General features: G+C 55.6%; 1 protein-coding gene across 2 annotated transcripts in view; it reads right to left on the bottom strand.

Moving 5' to 3' along the window:
- Positions 1–19,351, bottom strand: part of PHACTR3 (phosphatase and actin regulator 3) — a 185,321-nt gene that overhangs the window by 14,245 nt on the left and 151,725 nt on the right. For both annotated transcript variants that reach the window (XM_081293307.1, XM_081293306.1), the window contains one exon: positions 11,061–11,214. In XM_081293307.1, coding sequence (XP_081149433.1) covers positions 11,061–11,214 — 154 coding nt within the window. The remainder of the gene's footprint in view (positions 1–11,060; positions 11,215–19,351) is intronic.

The following is a 19,351-nucleotide window of genomic DNA, read 5'->3' on the forward strand; positions in this document are numbered from 1 at the left end:
TATAGTATTCTATTAATAATGCATTATAACTATGCTACCATTAGGTATTAATATTATATGCTATATTGAAGATTTTGGGGTAGCATATTAACATTACTACATAATAATAATGCCATTATATAATTATATGCTGTGATTTTTACATGTGTCCCACATTTGGGGGGATGGGAAGATGGGGTGCCCACAGGAAAGAGAGTCAGATCAAGATCAGGCTGCCCACCACGGAGTCCAGCATGTCCAGAACATGCCTCAGGCCCTGGCCTGTGAGTGCAGGGCTGGGTCCAGGCCACCCCCAGCACAGCCTAGGAGTCGCAGCCCCTCAGGCTGTCAGCACGGGCCTCCACCAGCCGGGAACTGGAGGCTGCCTCCACTGCCTTTGCAGAGACGCCTCAGTAAGTCCTGGCCTTCCCTGAGCCCAATTTTGCAGCTTGGAGGTGAGAAGCCCCACTGGCCCCAAGAGGTGCCCATGCACACCAAGCTGGTCCCTGGACTTAGTGTCTGGTGACTGCTCCCGCTGGGCTGGCCACTGTTGTTTAGGACAGTGCATAAGGGAAAACTGTCTCCCCAGACAACCCTAGGGAGAGCAGCTGACACACAGGGCCTCTCCTCCCAACAGCTTGGTCAGCCGATCTGCCAGGGCTCAGTGAGACCCGGAGACCAGGACCCAGACCAGTGCAAAAGAGGAGGGGCCATGATGTGGGCCAGACTGGCCAATAGCAGGTGGAGCAGCACTGAGGGGGTGACATGGGGCTGTCACTCTTGGGGCCTGCACATCCACCCCCAGGATGAGCTCTGGGGCTCTGCAAGCCAGGCCTCCCTGGCCTGCACTGCTGCAGAGCTCATGCAAGGAGGAAGCTGGGCACAGCTACCGACTGGCACCTCTCTCCCCAGGTCACACAGGTCAAAAGCCTTCCACATGGCCTGCGAACCCCGATTCTGAGAATTGTCACTGACCACTGCTTACCTGCCAGGTGGGAAACTGAGTCAGGGACATGCCAGACTTCAGCCCCCCCTCCCGAGTGCACACCTCACCACACTGCCTTCACCAACTCCTCAGTAACTTTGGAGGGGACTAGTGGTGGGCACATTATAGACCAGGGAAACCAAGGCGCAGAGAAACTGGGTACCCTGGGGTCACGTGCACACAGGGAGGAGAGCGGAGCTGAGATCTTCCCATCTCAGGGCCGAGTGCCAGCCTACCAAGAAGCCCAGCTTCTCAGCACCTCTGATGCTGGTGCCCATCGACAAGCTGAGCCTCTCTGCTAGAACAACAAGAACCAGGACAACCAGAGTGCCAGAATACAGCTATGACAGGACACCTTCAATCAATGGTCCTGGGAAACTGGCCACAGGTAGGAGGAGGAGGAGACCCCCGGCTCACCACACGCTCAGGTCAAAACTGACTGAAGCACTAAATGTGAAACCCCAAACCGTAAAACAACTATGAGAAAACATGGAGAAGTCGCGCTACAACACGGATCTGGACAAAGATTTTTTGGGGCAAGAATGTGAGAGCAGAGGCAGAAGACTGGAGTCCCATCCAGCTACAAAGCTCCACAGGGCAAAAGCCATCAGCGCAGAGACTACCTGCAGCAGGCGAATATTTGCATGCTTCCTGTCCACAAAAAGGATTAATATCTAGCACATAAGGAACCCAAAAGCCTTCATGCTGTATGTGAGCACAGTCAGTGTGGCAAATAGTACGGAGTTTCCTCCAAAAATTAAAAGCAGAACTACCACAGTACCCAGCAATGCCACTGCGGGTAAGCTGAAGGCAAGTGAAATCAGTGTATCAGATTGGCCCCTGCGCCCCACGTTCACTACGGCACAACTCTCAACCGGCAAGACAGGGAACCTGCCAGCACACCCAGCAGTGAGCAAACCGATAGAGAATGTGGTGCCCACACGGGAACATCCTTCAGCCAGAAAAACAAAGAAATCCTGTCCCTCATGGCCACAGAAAGGGACCTGGGGATCATCGTGCTAAGTGAAAAGCCAGACTCAGAAAGACAAACACCACATGGTCCCACGCACCTGGAAGCCGACTGTCAGACACCTGAGCTCACGGAGCTGCGTGGAAGGTGGTCACAGGGCAGGCCAGGCTGCTTAATGGGTTCAAAGTCACTGCCAGACAGGAGGAACGTAGGTGGGGGTCTGATTCAGATGGGGTCAATATATGTACTGCACGTTCCTCATCATGGAGAAATGACAAGTGTTTGCAGTGATGGACAAGCCAGGTCTCCCAAGTTGATCGTACACAAAACACCTCACTGGACCCATAACAAAGTACAGTGACCGCACATCAGTAAGGCAAGTGTCCCAGGGAACACATTCGAATTTGCAAAAGGAAAACATCAGGGATTGTGGGCAAAGAGAACTTGTTCAATATTGTTGGATTATTGATAGCAAGGCCCAAGTCTGTCAGTCCCAAGGCCATGTGCGGGCACTTCTGTATGGGTGCACCAGGTGTCCACAGAGTGTCCCTACAGAGGGCGCACTCCTGGAGGGCAGAGCATGGAGACAGGAGCATGCCCTGCTTGTCCAGGACATTACCACAACTGTCCCCAGTTCAGGAAGAGCTGCTCTGGGACAGCATCTCTGGGACGTGTGTGTAGCTGGCTTGACACCTCTGGGCCCTGTGTGCAGCTGGCGTGGCCTGGTGATGTGAGGGGGAGCTGTGGAGTGTTCACCCCGTCACCCTATGTGGTCACGTCTGCATGCTGTGGGGCTAACTTCTTGACTTCCACTGTGTCACAGAGCGTATCTTGGTGTTTCAGAATTTCCTGTGGGGTGGGCTGGGGTAAGGGGCTGTGGCAGAGCCTGTGCTGTGGGGAGGGTGTGGGGGCTGGGACCCTGAGCTGGGGAAGGTGTCTCTGCTGTGTGAGTGTCTGAGGGACCTCTGGAGGCACTGGAGTGGGCACTTCCCTGCTTAGGAAATATCCCTCGGCTGCCTAGCCTCCTGGGACCGCCGCAAAATACAAGAGAAGTCCCAGTCACTGTGACAATTTGTGAAGCCACCCATGTGTCTAAGAAACCCTGGGCGATGGCTGGCTGCACCAAGAGATAGATGTCCCCAGGACTCAGGTGAGTGTGGGGACATTCTTGGCACTCAACCTATCAGTTCCAGCTGGCCGTCACCTGCCCCCAAGCCTCTCTCAATTGTTCCCAGGACCCCCGGAAGACTCCAGCCATCTCACCCTGATTACTCCCCCTTCCACTCCGCTTCCAGGTGCCAACGACCAAGGAACGGTTCAGTCTGCAGAGGAACAGGTCCTGAAGGGCACTGGAGTCACCCCCTGCTGGGGGGTCCGAGGGCACAGGCAGCACCTGGAGATGGAGTGTAAGGCAGGGGGCAGCTCTGGAGGAGGACCCGGACACTGACCCTCAGGATCTAGCACACACCAGCCTGCGGAGAGGCAGTCTCTCTCCTGCCCACAGCCAAGGCCACTAGGAATTGGGAACCCAGAGCTCAGTCTCCCTTCACTGCCGTGGCCACACTCTCTGCTAAGTGCCCCGCCGCGGCTTCTGCTCAGGACACCTCTTGGGAACGGTGAGCTCTGTCTCTTACCTTCTGCCCGAAAATCCCTCAGACACCCCCACAGGTGACCTCAGAGCCCAAGGAGACTAACATGTTTGCACACCTTGGGAAGCCATGTCCACCCTCTGAGGCCTGTCCGTGTGCTGGGAGGGACTGCTCTTCCCTGTCTGAAGGCTCTGCAGCAACTGGAGCCTTCTGCAACTGGGGACGCTCCCAACGGGCTCGTGCCCAGAACCCACAGCCCAGGCCAGGCTCGGGCAGCTCTGCCGTGGAGATAGGCGAGCTCTGTCCCCAGCCTGCTCCCGACACTGAGGGAGATGGTGGCCTCCCCACCACCTCCTGCTTTACCCACCCAGAAGCCCTTGGCTCCAGATGCCAGCCCTGAAACCACAGGTTATTAAGGAAGTCCTGCCGGCAGGAGCCCTCAGGCTCCCAGAACAAGGAGAATTAGACTCGAGCCCCTTGTCTCCTTGGGTTGTGTTTAGAAGGAAGCCCAGAGCCACCGCTCCCGGGAGCAGGCCAGGCTCTCACCTGCACACAGGGAAGCCTGTGGGTCGATGAAAACAGCCACGCGCCCTCTCCTTTGTAAACGTGACGTGAAGCCAGAGGGGGACGCCACAGGGGCACATGCCAATGGTGAAAGGAGACACAGGTACAAACAGAACACCAGGACGGTGCCCTGACCTCTGACCCCCGCCACCCAGGACTGCAGTGGACAGGCTAAACCACGGGCAGCCCCTGCCTGTTCTCCAGGCTCCTTGGTGAGCTCCCTGAACGGAGGAAAGGACAGCCTCCAACCAGCAGAGGCCTAGAGGCCCAGGGACAGTGCCAACTCCATAGGTCTGACCCTCTCCCCTGCACCTTCCCGTGCCCCTCCCCTGGCACAGGGCACCATGGCCCACCCAACTCCTGCTCTGCCTCCTCCTCTGCAGCCCACCCACCTGACGGGCCTGGCCCTGCAACACTGGCACTGACAGCCTCCACTGCCCACCCCGGGCTCCCCAAGCCCACCCCAGCGCAGCAGAAAGGTCTCAGGGCCCTGGGGGGGCCAGCAGCAGCTCCCTGGCACCTACTTAAGGCTGCAGGGACCTGTCAGTGGATGGGTCGGGCTGTACCCCAGTGTGCCCACAGCTGAGGGGATGGGGTGAGGCCACATCACCAGGGCTGGCCTGGGCCCACTGGGGTGGGTCAGGAGCACCCAGTGGACAGTGTGGAGGCCCTCACTGCCAGCCCCATGGCCCCTCTGGCCTCCCTCCATTCCCCTCTGCCTCAGCCTGGTGTTGAACCTTCACAGCAGCAACCAAAACCAGGTGGCGGTGGAGGCCCTTGCCTCTGGCTCCCGGTGGCCCTCACCCTCTTGCCCGCCAGGGAAGCCCACACCTTTCAGCCACCAGAACCGTGCTCCCTCTCTGACGCCCACCCACCTACCTCCTGTGGCACTAGTCCCCAGGCCGTCCTCCTCGGCAGCTGGTTCCTGGTCTGTCTTTGCACCAATTCTGTCATTCGCTGCCATGAGCTTACTCATCTGCGAGCCCGTCTGGCCGTCTCTGCACCCCAGCGCCTACCACCTGCACATCCCATGAACCCCGAACTTCTGACCCTAAAGCGTGCTCCCCAGGAGAGGTCCGAGGGCACGTGAAGCCCTAGGACGAGTCCTCTGCTTCTGCCTCTCAAACATCTGTCCTCTACCTTAAACATCACCTCCAGTCACACACCCAGGCATTAACCAAGGGCAGAGGGTACTATCAGAACCATCTCAGGACTGTGTGACACTGCTGAGGGACTGAGGGGGGACCCGCCTGCACAGCACCCAGGCCTCACCGTGCCCAGTGCAGAGCTTCAGGGCTGCCGGGACCAGTGGGTGGGGCCAGTAGACAAGGGGCACAACGTCAGCCTCCCCTTGACACAGTGTCCACTCTAAAGAGCATCAGGCAGCCTCATAGAACTTCAGATCTCAGTGGGAGTGTGGTGGGGGACGGCAGCTGCGGGGTAGGGGTGGAGGCCAGGGGCAGAGGATGGTGGCTGTGGGGTAGGCATGGCAGCCATGAGATGGTGGCCATGGGTGAGGATACGGGCTGTGGTGGTGAAAGGGTAAAGTTTCTCAGCTGGAAAGCTTGAATTAAAATGTAAAAGATTAGGTACTATTAAGTTCCTCTGTTACACCCAGATTCCTGAGATAGTTAAGACAACGCCCTACTGGCCATTCAGCCTAGGGCCCTGTGCAGTTCGTCACAGGGCCCAAACCAATCAGTTTGAATGTGTACCCAGTTTAGAAGTGACCAATCACCCCTGCCCAGCCTGTTCCCGCCAATGAATGGACTAATCATGTCTCAGAGTTGTTCAATTTTCCCACACCTCATGATGATTTGTTCTGATGTATGCAAAGCCCCGCCCTCCCCAACAAGTGTACGTAAGCTCTGCTTGACCTCTGCTCTGGGCTCTGGGCCACTCTCCCTTCTTGAGTGAGCACGGAGCCCCAACGCGTTGGAACGGATCCCTAATAAAAATCCCCCTTGCCATTGCACGAAGCTAGTCTCGTGTGGTCTCTCCTTCTCCAACGTTTCGCCGGACCCTTACCGTGGGGACGAGGTTGGACACTCCAGCCACACATTCTCCCCCAGAACATGGTGTCCCCCTCAGACCTGCCTGAACGAAGCAGCCTGTTTCAGATGCAGAACAGAATGTCCCGAGGGAAGGCGGAAGACGAGTTAAGGACGGCATCGATATGCCCAGTGCCAACCCTGAAGGGTGCCAGGGAACTGTAATCGGCCTCTCGCACGCAGCCTCAGACACAGGGCTCCCCGCGGGAGCAGTAATGAAGGCCGCCCAGCCCCGGGTCTCCAGGCACAGTCCCAGCACCACAGAACAGGCTCCCAGCAGCAAGCACAGCGAGGCTCCTGGCCACCAGCTACTGGCATCCGTGCCCTCCCACCGCTGCGTAGCCTCTCCTCCTCATGAGGCCTGCTGGTGGCCTGGTGCCCTGTGCAAATGACAACCAGCCCAGGAGTGTGCCCAGCCACAGCCATGACCACAGCACTCCAGCCCTGGCCCCTCCTCTGGGAACGTGCTCCTGGGACTCGTCATAGGCGCTCACCTAGAACCTCTGCAGGGCCACCACCTTCCCCGCTTCACACACCAGGGGGGAGGTCCTGGGCTGGTGGCACTGCTACACAGGGGCACAACAGAGAGGGCAGGGTGGCATTCAAGCCCATGGGCCCTCCCTTCTCCAAGCCGTGCTGGGCCGCCCGCCTCCTGGGTGTGTTCACCAAGGAGCTGCCCTTCCTCCCTGTACCGGGCAGCGCCGTCTTCCCCTCCTACAGTGTGAAGTCTCCCGACCCGAGTCCTGTGTGTGGGCTGGTGGCCGGAAGACCCACAGTGAAGCCGGACTAACTGAGGACTCTTCAAAACCCTGGGATCGATGAGGCCACATGACACGTTCCTGCCCAGGGCCTGACCACGCTGTGCCCTGGGACCCTTGAGCCTGTGGCCCCTGGCTGAGGCTTGGTCTCAGCTGTAAGATGGAGATGATAGAAGTTCCAAACTCGGGTCCAGGGAGGGTGACTTAACAAGGCGGGAGAGATGGCTGACAGCTCATGGCCGCTCCCCCATGGTGGGCTCCCCTAGGAGGTGTGGCAGACAGGAAGCAGGTGGCACTAGGTGGTGGTTTCCAGGACACACCTGCGGTGTGAGGCCAAGCTGCAGGTCCCCAACACTCTGCCCCTTTACCAACACGGTCTTGAAGGTGAGCTAAGTGCCCAGCAGAAAATAGGCTCATCCCCACAAAGGTGACCCCAACTGTGCTGTGGTCCCCAGACTAAGCATGCAGGGTGTTTGTGGGGTGGGGGTGGCAACAGTGACCACCTCATCCAGGAGAGGCCCGAGCACTGGGGCTTAAGATCCGAAGGGTCTGGAAATGAAAAATTAAAACAAACGAAAACACCAGGCGCCTCCGGGAAGTGGAGGATGGCCAGTTGCCACGGCAACCAGAGGCTGAGTTCTTCAGCAGGATTTGGTGGGAGATCTCTGAAGGGAGGCAAAGACAAAGGGCCCAATTAGCCCACCCTGCAGACACACACAGAGCTCCTGGGGAGCCCCACGGGACCTCGGGGGTCCTTCTCAACTGCTGTTTCCTGTGTCTTTCTAATTCTTAAACATGGAGACAAATGTCCACCGGGCTGCTGCGTTCTAATCTAAGGTTTAAAACTGGTTAGGGGTCCCATGAGTAATGGGATAAATCTAGTCCCCAGGCCTATGGTTTTGGCACCTCTCAAATAAGAGGCTGTTACGGTTTGATCTGCAGTGTCCCCCAAGGGCTCACCTGTTGCAGGTTTGGTCCCCAATGTGGCCTGGACCAGAGGTGGCACTCTAGGGAAATGGTTGGATCAAGAAGTCCCCGACTCCTCAGTGGATTCCACCACGTGAGGGGTTAAGACGTCCATAACTGCATGGGCCACTGGGAGGTGGGACATATTTGGAGGAAGCAGTTCCCTGGGACCTTTGACAAGGGTTCATCTTCTCCCCAGTCCCCCCCTCTGCTCTGCAGCGCCCAGGGGCTGGGCAGCTTTGCTCCACCGTCCTCTGCTCCAAGATGTTTCTGCCTAAAAGGCAGCTGGCCAGGACTGAGCCTCGGAAAGCACGAGCCAAAATAAACCCTTCCACTCTGAAGAATTCTTGTGAGGCATTGGTCACAGCGATGCAAAGGACCTTGCAGGTGATCCCAGGCAGCCCCACCTCTCCCAGTATCCCTGTGCATCCATGGCTAGGGCGGGCTCCCGCTTCCCTTGTCCCCAGCGCCATCACGACGACTATGGTAGTACTTTTGGACCACATGTGCTGTCGTCATTTATGTGTATTTTTTGTTTAAGTCCAGTCCCTTAATATTTCAGTTTGAAAGAGAACTTTTTCAAATAGACAAGCCTTTTCCAGGTCACGGTTAGAAGGCAAGGGTGGGTAAAGACCTGCAGGCGGGGCGCTTTTCACACAAGGCCAAGTGATAGGAGCGCAGCCATGCCGGGCGTCAGCACGCCTCGTCCCAGGACCACTACCTGACTGTACACAGCTCTCCTGCCACCTGGCCACGCCCGCTCTTTCACAGAGCGTCGCTGGCCACAGTGACTCCATGGCTGAGTCAAGGAGGTGCAACACAGTGTGGCCACAAAGCTGAAAGTGGTCACTACCTGGCCCTTCGCAGTGAAAGTCCATCAGCTCCTGAAGTACAGGATCTGACAACCTTAACTACCAAGCCATCTGCACACCCAGGAAAAGCATTCAGCAATGAAAACAGTTTCCGACTACAGCTCAACTCACCAGGTCTCAGCTTCAAGGTTCTGCTATCCCTGGGAGTGAGCCGTGCTCACACCAGGCAGCAAGGCAGCCCCGGTCAGCTGCGTCCACCAGGTGCACAGGGAAACCACCCACCTGTCCAGTGCCGTCGGCCGAGCTGCCTGCTCTGCAGCCTGGAGCACTCATGCATCTCCATCTCACCCTGCTGTGGCCCCAGTGGCCCCAGTGCAGGCCACACTCAGGGAGGAGGACCCTGCACCTGAGGAACTGGGGCCCAATGAGCAGCGCAGCCCCGCTGACCATGAGCTGCTGGGATGACTTGAGAACTTCAGGCCAAGTTCAGGAGGAGGAGGAGGAGAAGCATGAGGAAAAATGTCCCAGCTCAAGAGGGGCCAGAGAGATGGAAAGCCAAAGCCCAGGCCCCCAGTCCCACCACTGCGGGGCAGAAAGGAACCCCAAGGCGGCAGCAGCAGCCCCTGGGCACTCTGGGGAGGGAAGCGGTGCAGCAGCTTCCAATGGCCTGGTGACACAATGTCCCTCCCCACACCATGTCACGGGGGCTGGACAACCTCACTCTCAGCAGGCTAAGGAGGCCAGGGGTTGCCCAGCCTCTCCAGCCTCTCCAGAGTGAAGCATTCACCAAGGACACTCAAGTCCTGCACCTCAAACTTTCAAAGCTCCTTGACCCAGAGCCATGGCCACCTTGGATTCCTTGACCTGGATCTGGGCCCCAGGCCATCACAGCCCCGGAGCTTAGGGCAGGGCAGCAAAGGGGCTGGAGGCTGGGCTCCAGGTCTCTAGGGCTGCAGCAGCAGCGGCCACCAGGGTTTACTAGGCACGGCAGCACTCAGGGTAGCACAGTGGGTTCTCAGGATCTCCCACGAGCTCTCAGGGGCTTTGAGAGAGCCAGCACGCACCTCACAGCCGGGCGGGTACTCGCCAACATGTCCTGCTCATCAGTGCAAACCAGGGTCTGTGGCTTCCAGAGCCCACCCTGCCTCAGCCCCCAGCACCTGCAGCAGGCCTGGGCCACACTGAGCAGCCTCCTCTGCAGGGAGCAAGGAGGCTGGCATCACCCCTGCTGCACAGCTGAGAAACCCAGGCCAGAGGCGCATGGGGCACCAGCGCTGAGGGGAGGTCCAGGGAGCAGAGATGGAGTCACCACCTGAGCAGTTCTGACAGCCTGTCTCCCCCTGCAAGGAGCCAACTCTGGGTTGGAAGAGGGAAGGGTGGACTGGGGGCGTCCAGCTGTGTATAGGAGGGGAAGAGGGAGAGGAGGGTGCTGCGCACCAGGACTGCAGCAGGAGCTCCCTAGGTGCTTCCTTGGCCCAGAGACACAAGACAACTGGGGCTGCCATGGGGGCCCACCTTAAGCCCTAATCTGCTAGAAGAGCCCAGTTTTCCTGTGTTGGGTAATGCTCACTGGGCCACTCTGGGCTGACCTCAGGCAGTAGCCACAGCTGGGACTGGGATAGGGAGCAAGCTCTGGGTGTCCTGGCCCCAGTGGCTCTGGCACAGGGAAAGCAACCTGGGAGGCAGCCGGCTCTTGAAAGCCACCACATTTCACAGTCCCACCCCTAATTTATGGCCACTTTGCCTTCCAGAACATTCAGCCACCAGCATGCAGTAGCCCACTGCTCAGCCCCTTAGCACAGTCATCTCCACCGGGAGTCGGGGCTAGGTGGGGAGGTACAGAAGGTGCTTATTCATGGCTCTGGGCCATAGACTGACCCGGCAAACACACCCTCCTCCACAATGTGTGTGTGTGTGTGTGTGTATACACACGTGTGTATGTATGCGCAGGTGTGCATGTGTGGGTACAGTTTTTCTTGGAAAACTCAGAGGCTCTGGCAGTATCAGGCCAGACAACCTCATTCTCATAGGAAAACGGTGGGAGGTGAATGGGAACTGCCCCCACCAGAGCCTGTGCAAGGCACATCCTGGCCAGTCCCTCCTGACTGTGACGCTCACCTCCGCCGGCCGGCTGTCCACCACAGGAATGCTTCCCCTGCAGGGGGCTGGGGAAAACTCTGGGATGGTTTTACTGCCATGGGAAGGAGCAGAGGCCAGAATGCTGCTCAGCCTCCTGGGAGGTACAGGGCAGCCCCCGCAGCAGAGCTAGCCAGCCAGTGCCGAGGTGTGAGGACATGGCACAGACCCCCAGCGCCAAGGGGAGGCAGGATTTCAGAGACCTTGAGGCTGTGACCAGCCTCCACCCCGTCCGCCTGCTGCCACTTACTTGGAGAGTTTCATTTCAATCTGCTGCCGAATTTCCTGCCTTTCCTCGTCCGTCCTCCTGGGGAAAATGTTCCTGTCCTCCAACTCCTGCTTGCTTGGCCGGTTCCTCAGCTTCACCGCCAGCAGCTCCTTCTTGCATTTCCTGGGCAGGGTTCCTAAGAGACCCATCAGGGGACAGGGAGATAAGGGAACAAAGAAAACAGGTCTCAGAGGAGTGCTGGTGTAACAGGCCTGCGGGAGGAGGGGGTCCGGAGCGGAGAGAGGGAGGGAGCTGGAAGGACCCAGTGTGCCAGCCCGGGGGCCTTCAGGGGAACGGTGGGCAGCTCAGGGGCCTAATGCCACCAAGCCAGTTCACCAGCCCCCACTAGGGCACACGCTCCATAGGTCGGGGAGCCTGCATCTAGGCTCACAGGGACAGCCCTGGTTGGTACCTGCAGCACCCACGTTTTTTGTTTTCAAAGATGTCTAAGTTTGGGCTGTAAGTCACACAGCAACAGCCTCCATGGCAGCCATCGCCCGGTCCCCAGTATGGCAGTGGCCTCCTGCCTGCCTGCCCACCCCCTTCTGACCACGTGAGCCTTGTCCTCCTAGCAGGTCCCACCTCCAGGGTCCATAGTCTCCTACCCTCTGCCTACCCCAGCTCCGCCCAGGCCATCCAAGGTTGGCCTCCTTCAGAACAGTGCCGTGTGGCTGGAGTCTCAGTCCCCATCACACAGCCTGCCTTGTCCCTTCCTCAACTGACATCTTCTTCTTGGCCAGTTCATCAGCTGTCTCCTCCCCTGGGCTTTGAATTCAGCGACAGCCCGCTCTCCCTGCATCCTGGAAGGGACTGGGAGGTAGGCCACCATGCGGCGTCACAGCTGGACGAGCATCTGGCTGGCACAGGTGTTTTGATAGTTTATAAATGACCTACTTATAGAGCCATGAGGAGTCTGAAGGAGTCAGGGGTTTTTCATTTCGTCTCCAAGGTCTTGGGACAAGTCCTTCATGGATGCCGAGGGTCCGATACCCGGCAAGGGGAAGGCGGCCATTTTCCATGAACCGCAGAGTGCTGAGCCAGGAAACCACTGAACGCGGTTTAATCATTTTAGCTTTTGAAAAAGCGAGTCTGTAAGGCCACACAAACGTCTTGTCACAAACTTCCATTGTATTTGTTCTTAATGGGCAGAAGAGCCTTTCTCTGGCGACACCCAGAGGTGAGTGGGGGCCCACCCCAGGAGCCTCTGTGCAGTGGCCAGCATTACCACCCGCTATTCCTCCAGCCTCTGGAGCTATGAGGAGGGCACACAGCAGGGCCACATCCAGACCTTCTGCACCATCTTCATGAGGAACCTGCAGGCCACCAGATGTTCACCAAGAAGTTACCAGATTTTACTAAAAACTTAAAAGCCATAAAAAGGAGATTTCCAGAAAAATAGCTGCAGGACTTTTGGTGACTTTGATCCTTCTACCCAACCTCCCTGAAGGAGCGCCGTGTCTAACCAGGAGCAGGAAGGAACAGCTCAGAAATGAGGCCAGACCTTCTCCCCACGTGCACCCTTTCCTCTCCATGTCCTGAGACCCGGAAACCCCACTCCCAGGAGCCGGCCTCCCAAAATAAATGGGGCAAGTGCATAAAAAGCACATAAGAGGACGTGGAAGTAGGTAGAGTAAGAGATTAAACGTAACCTGAACGTCCACAAGAGGGCGCCTCTAGGTCTTGGAACATCTGCTCCATCTGAGAGTGATGCTCCCGTGAGAAGGGAAACCCTGGGTGCGCGTGTGGCTGAGGGCAAGGAAAGCCAGCGGAACCCGGAGGAAGGCAAACTGTAATAAGCCACAGTACACACGAGGGGCGCCATGTGTATGCGTCCAGTTCTGCAAACATGCGCTGTTTTATTACAGATTGGCCTAGGAGAGCCAGGGTTGATCGTATTACTTGCACACCTGTGACACTCTTTTTGAGAAATTACATAAGTGTCAATGATATCAGTGAAAACAGGGCATGCTCCACATGAAAGCAACAAGAGAACGATGACTTAATAAAAATTATCAGGATCGACATTTTCAAAGCTTTGGAAATCAATCGAAGGGGGTGCAGCAACACAGGGTCGCTCATCCAAGGACACGGGCTGCATCTTGGGAAAGCACAAGGCTGGCGCCTTCGCCCCAGGTACCGCAGCAGCCCCAAAGCAAGGAAGCCGTCGTGGCCGGGGCCCCGCCTCGCCTTCCACACTCCACACCACCACGAGCAGGACACAGTGTCCAGCCCTGGACACGTCAGCTCCCATTACCCACCCCAGGAAGGCCAAGAACATCACGGAGAATCGCAGACCCCAGCTGCCCGAGATCACCCCATCATGGATGCTGTCTCCCGAAGGCTCTTCTCTCGTCTCCCAGGGCAGAGCCCGGAGCCCTCTCACTTCAGTGACATGTCTCCATTCCCTTTGCTGGCTCCCTTGGACAGCGTGACCAGGGCAGCAGGAGGGTGTGATTAACCCTGGCCGAGCTCTGCTTCTATCTAAGGATCTTAAAAGCCAGACCTGGATGAGTTAGACTGCTTCCCCGTAACTCAGCTGCTTCCCAGAATAAAACTCAAGAATATTTATAGGGATAAGAAAGTGTCCAACAGCCACGGAACTCAAGCGAGTCACAGTGTGAGACAGTCAAGAATTATCACACCTGCACAGCGGCAGGAAGGAGCTCTGTGACCCTCAGACATGACAAAGACAACGGTGCGGAGGCCACCGCCGTCAGAGCCAGCTGTGGGGAGAAGGTCACTCAGGCACAGTGCCAGGAGGAGACACGGGCCACACGCTCAAAGTGCTGGGGGAGGAAACCTGAGGGCTCCTTGCTCGGCAAAATGTCTGTCAACATGAAGGCAAAACAAACATCCTTGTGCACATAGAAAGCTCTAATCACCTGCAGAAGGGTACTGGGAGAAATGACAGAAGTCAGGGCAGAAGGAGACGACACAGATGGGAACGTAATCTGAGCGAAGGACAGAGTCACAAACCAGGTGACCACAGTGTCAGCATGTGACATCTTATCTCATTCTGTAAGAGAACTGCTCATCAATACAGCCCAGGGCTCAGAGTGTCCAGGTCCAGTGGATGACAGCCCCAGGACAGAGGCTATAGGGGAGACGGGTGCAGCATGAGGCCACTGGGCAGAGGCCCGTCCCTGGCTGAAGAGGCTCAGTGATAACAGAGGTGCACACGACAAACACAGCAAACAGCACCAGACAGCAAAACCCGGTAATGGTTGAAAGCCAACGGAGGCGGCAAAATGGAAAGGCCAAGATCACCCATCCAGAAGGGGGCGGAGAGAGCAGAGAGGAGTGAGGATCCCATGCAGCAAACAGATTCAGACCAACGGCATGAAATGTAAGTATTCTGGACACCCCGATTAAAGGCCAGGAACCTCAGGGTGGTAAGCAGGACCAGGCTACCTGGTGCTGGCAGCACACGCACTTCAGCCATAGACACGAAAGGGAAAGACTCACCATCCGCACACTGGTCAGAGGAAGTGGAAGTGGTGTGCCACAGGTGAGGAAGAGCCCGAGGAAAGGCCACCTCATAGCATGAGGTAACATCCCCCGGAGGGCACAAGACTCTCAGAACGGGCGAACCTCCTGAAAGCTTCAAAATGCACATACAAAAAACCCATAGAACTGAGAATATGTAAACCCATGGTTAGAGCTGGAGACGCCAAAGCCCCCGTCTAAATCAGCACAGGAAAGCGGACAGAACATTTGTGGACAGGGAATAAGACACCATCCCCTGCCGGGCTCATCCATGCTCCCGACGCTCCACCAACAGAAGGCCACAGGTTCATGTCAGGGGTGTACACAAGACATAGGCAGACCCTGCTCTGGAGCATAAACAAGTCTCAACAAATCTCCAGGGACTCGGGTCCTGTGACTAGAGTGGAATCCAGCTCTCTGGAAAAATACTCAAATATTTGGAAACTAAATTTCAAAATTTGCAAAAAAATGCATCGTTCCAAGAAGAAATCAAAGAGGAAATAAGAAATTATTCTGAAGCAAATGAACACACAGTGTACTCACATGGTGCCCCAGGGGACATTTACAGCACTGAACGCCTATATGACAAGCGTCTCAGATCATGACTGCAGCGTGCATCTTCAGAAACTCAAAAAAGAAGAACAAAGTCAACTGCATGGGTAGAGGCGAGAAATGAGGATGATCAGAGCAGAGACCAACGAATCAAGACCAGAAAAGCAACAAGGTGGTGGACACCAAGCCTGGTTCTCTGAGAAGATTGACAGACTGACAACACCCTGGACAGGCTGATCAGGAGGGAGAGGGGTGGCCGGCACAGGAGCTGGAGCGACATCAGCGGATTCTGCGATACTAAAAAGCTACCAGGAACTACCTCAAGCCACTTTATGCCAATATGTTTGACCATTCAGATTAGATGAACAAACGGAAAAGACACAGGCTGCCAAAACTCGGTCGGGGAGCTCCATAACCAGCACAGACCTCTGTCTAGTAAACAGTTTCAGTTCAACCCTCCTCCCCCCCACACACACCCTGGAGCCCCAGAGCAATGAAGCAGTGATTTCTACAAAACATTGAAGAAATAAATAAAACTAATAAACTAATATTCTACAAATAATTCCAGATGATCAAAAAGAAAGAAATACTCCACAGGTCATCCTGGAAAGCCAGAAGTTACTTTGAAAGCCAAACCAGAAAAATATACCATCTCCTAAGGACCCTGGCACAAATTTTTAAACCAAAACTTAGCAAATCAAATCCCATAATTTATAAAAACGGAAGTCATTGTGACCAAACGGGTTTTTCACCCAGGAAGGCAAGATGGGTTCATCATTCAGAAAACACTGACAAGCTCAAAAAAGGAAGCCACAGGTCACCTTCCTAGACAAGAGGAAAGCATGTGACGACGTCGTGCCACCACTACCCTGCAAACAAATGAGAAGACCCACAACAGACAACAATAAAAAGAGAAAACCAGAGACGTCCTCAGCCAGGCAAGGCCCTCTGCAAACCACAGGCTACTGATGGGGCTGGGGGAGAACCCCCCACTGAGACCACCTCAGGACAGGGCCTTCCAGCTCGGCTCTGGGAGGTCCCAGGCAGGGCAGGGAGCAGGAACAGGACACAGCAGGTCCGCACAGCAAAAGAGGAAACAAAGTTGGCTTTATTCACCAATACGTGGTCCTTTATGTTGAACAGCCACGGATCCACAAGAACACTGCCGGAAGGGTGAGTGAGCTCAGAGAGGGAGCAGGTGCAGTCAGGTGAGAGTCAGCTGTATTCCACATCAGCAAGACAATCAACTGGAGTAAAAATGATAGATAACTAGCCCCCACACAGGAAATACCCAGCAGTTCCTGACAACAGATGTGAGATTCTTGTGCATTAAAAACTATGAAGCATTTGCTGAGGAAGTGTTAAATGACTCAAATAAATGAAAGGACGTACCAGGTTCCTAACGTCATTCAGGGGACAGTTCTCCCCCAGATTCATCCTAAATTCAACATAATCCCAATCAAATCCCAACAGGGTGTGGTGTGGTGTGCGTGTATGTGTGTGTGTAAACTGATAAACTGATTCTAAAATTCATATGGAAGTACAAAGGACATGAATTAGTCAAAACCACTTTTTAAAAAGGTAAAAATGGAGAATTAACGCTATTTGGTTTAAAACATAGTATAAAGCTACAGTAAGCAAGGCAGGGATGTTGGAGTACAGATAAACAACTGCTCCACAGAACCAAATAGAAAGGTCCGGAATTGAGTCACACAAGTACCAACAATCAATTTTTGACAAAGGTGCAAAATATTTCAATGAAGAAAGTGTATTTCTATTTCTTTCCAACAAACATCTCAGGCAATAGCATATTCCTTTGTGAGGTAAGTTTTGATTCCTAACTCAGACCCTACACAATAATGAATGCAAATGAATCATAGATGCAAATGCAAAACAAGATACGAAGCTGTGGGTGAGAAGAAAACCTTTGGGACCTTGGGCTTGGCAAAGATTTCCAAGATCCACAACCCAAAGCATGAGCCATGAGGAATGAATGGATAGATTAGACTTCACCATGATAGTAACTCTGCTCCTCAAAGGCCGCAGTATTAAAGAGCAACCCACACACTGGGATAGATGTTGGCCAAGCACGTATCTGATAATGGACTTGTATCTGGAATCTTTTAAAGAAACTCTCAGAACATAAGAAAACAAACAAGCTCATTTTGAAAAAGTGGACAAAATATTTGAATAGACATTTCACCAAAGAAGATCCAGTGGGAAATAAGCACATGAAGCGATGCTCCTCCTCGTGAATCACTGTGCACACGCGAGTAAAACCACTCAAGGTGCCCTAGGGTGAGGGACCTGGAGGAAGGGGACTCCGGGGCACAGCTGCTGAGAAAGCGAGAGGCCAGGGCCACCTGGAAAAGGACATTCAAGGCCTTAAAAAGTTAAACACCTGCCTCATGATCCGGCCTTTCCACTCCTAGGCAGGGCCGGCCTCCGTCCTCCAAGATCCAGGGGCCGACTGTGATGGCTAGGAACCGCCCAGTCTCTGTTCACGGGTAACAGGTCCAGGGTAGGACTTAGCCACAGAGGGAAGGGTCAGCTCTGCTGCGACACAGACAGATCTCAGAGCACTTAACAGGAGAGGAAGCCGACAGGGTCACATATTTATACACATTCTGGAAAGCACAGGCAGGTCCGTGTCATAGAAAGCTCGTACCCTGCAGCCTGGGGATGGAGAAGACGGCATGTAGAAGCTGCAGGGACAACCACAGGGAAATTGGGGGGACGATAGATAAGCCTCTTAACTGTGGTGATGGCACCTACTAAGCGCTACAGACCTCATTGTGCTGACTTTTGGGTGTGTGCGGTCTTCTAGGTGCCACTGACACCTCAAGAGAGCTGCATAAAACAGGGACCCTACCAAGGAGCAGTAAGATCTTCTTTTGAAGTGACCTTCTCACATCCCCTCTGTTCAGCCTTCCTGTCTCAGTGAGAGCAGGGGCTGGCCCTCTTGCTGTGGTCCAGGACACGTTCTCCCCGCCCTTCCCCAGCCCCGCACCCCCTTCCTCACCTGCTCTCTGCAGGAGCTCCCTCTCTGCTCCTGGAGCGTGCCCCCACCTGCCCGGTCTTGGTACCTGAGGTTCCCCTTCCTAGAATGTTTTCTGCACAGCACAGCTAGCTGCCTTCCGTGTCACCTCCTGGGGTCACACATCTGATTAGCCTATGTGGCTGCCTGTCACTGCCCATCAACAAGGATGTGCATCACTACACACACCCCAGTCTGCGTGCACTCCACTAGCTGGCGGGCCTGCCTGGGACCTGCACTGTCCACGAAACCGGGCTCCAGGACAGGTAAGAACCTCGTTGTCTTGATCTCACTCTGCCCCCAGGCCCCCAGAAGGGCCAGGCACACAGCGGATGCTCAGATTAATCAATGTGGACAGGGTGGACCCGTCCATGCTTCTGAGGACCCTCACCTTCTCCTGATTGTGCCGGACAGTGTTGCTCCAGAAACACCACATCTGGGTCCTTAAATAAATACCAGTTGGTTTATAGAGAGGACTTACCACCAGTTGACGGTGCAGAGATCTCCAGAGCACCTGTCACCCGCTCTAGGCCCTCCAGAGCACCTGTCACCCGCTGTAGGCCCTCCAGAGCACCTGTCACCCGCTGTAGGCCCTCCATGAGCACCTGTCACCCACTCTAGGCCCTCCAGAGCACCTGTCACCCGCTCTAGGCCCTCCATGAGCACCTGTCACCCGCTGTAGGCCCTCCATGAGCACCTGTCACCCGCTGTAGGCCCTCCATAGCACCTGTCACCCGCTCTAGGCCCTCCGTGAGCACCTGTCACCCGCTCTAGGCCCTCCGTGAGCACCTGTCACCCGCTGTAGGCCCTCCATGAGCACCTGTCACCCGCTGTAGGCCCTCCATGAGCACCTGTCACCTGCTCTAGGCCCTCCATGAGCACCTGTCACCCGCTGTAGGCCCTCCATGAGCACCTACTAAGTGCTACAGGCCTTCCATGAGCACCAGTCAGTCACCTCCTACAGGCCTCCATAAGCTCCTGTCACCTGCAGAGGCCCTCCATGAGCACCTGCCTGCTGTCCAGCAGGGTCAACACCAGGCCGAGCACACTGGCCATGCTGTTGTCATTCTTCAGGACAGCCCTGGCAGGTCCTGGGAGGTTTCTGCCCTGAGGGCAGCTTCCTGCCCAGCCAGCCGTTCATCCTGCAGACAGACAGCAGGTGGCCAGAAGCTGCCCTTGCTACCCTCCCCAGCAGGGC

Source organism: Spermophilus citellus (genome assembly GCF_964194105.1).
Source record: "Spermophilus citellus genome assembly, chromosome: 4".
In the NCBI taxonomy this organism is placed as follows: Eukaryota; Metazoa; Chordata; class Mammalia; order Rodentia; family Sciuridae; genus Spermophilus; species Spermophilus citellus.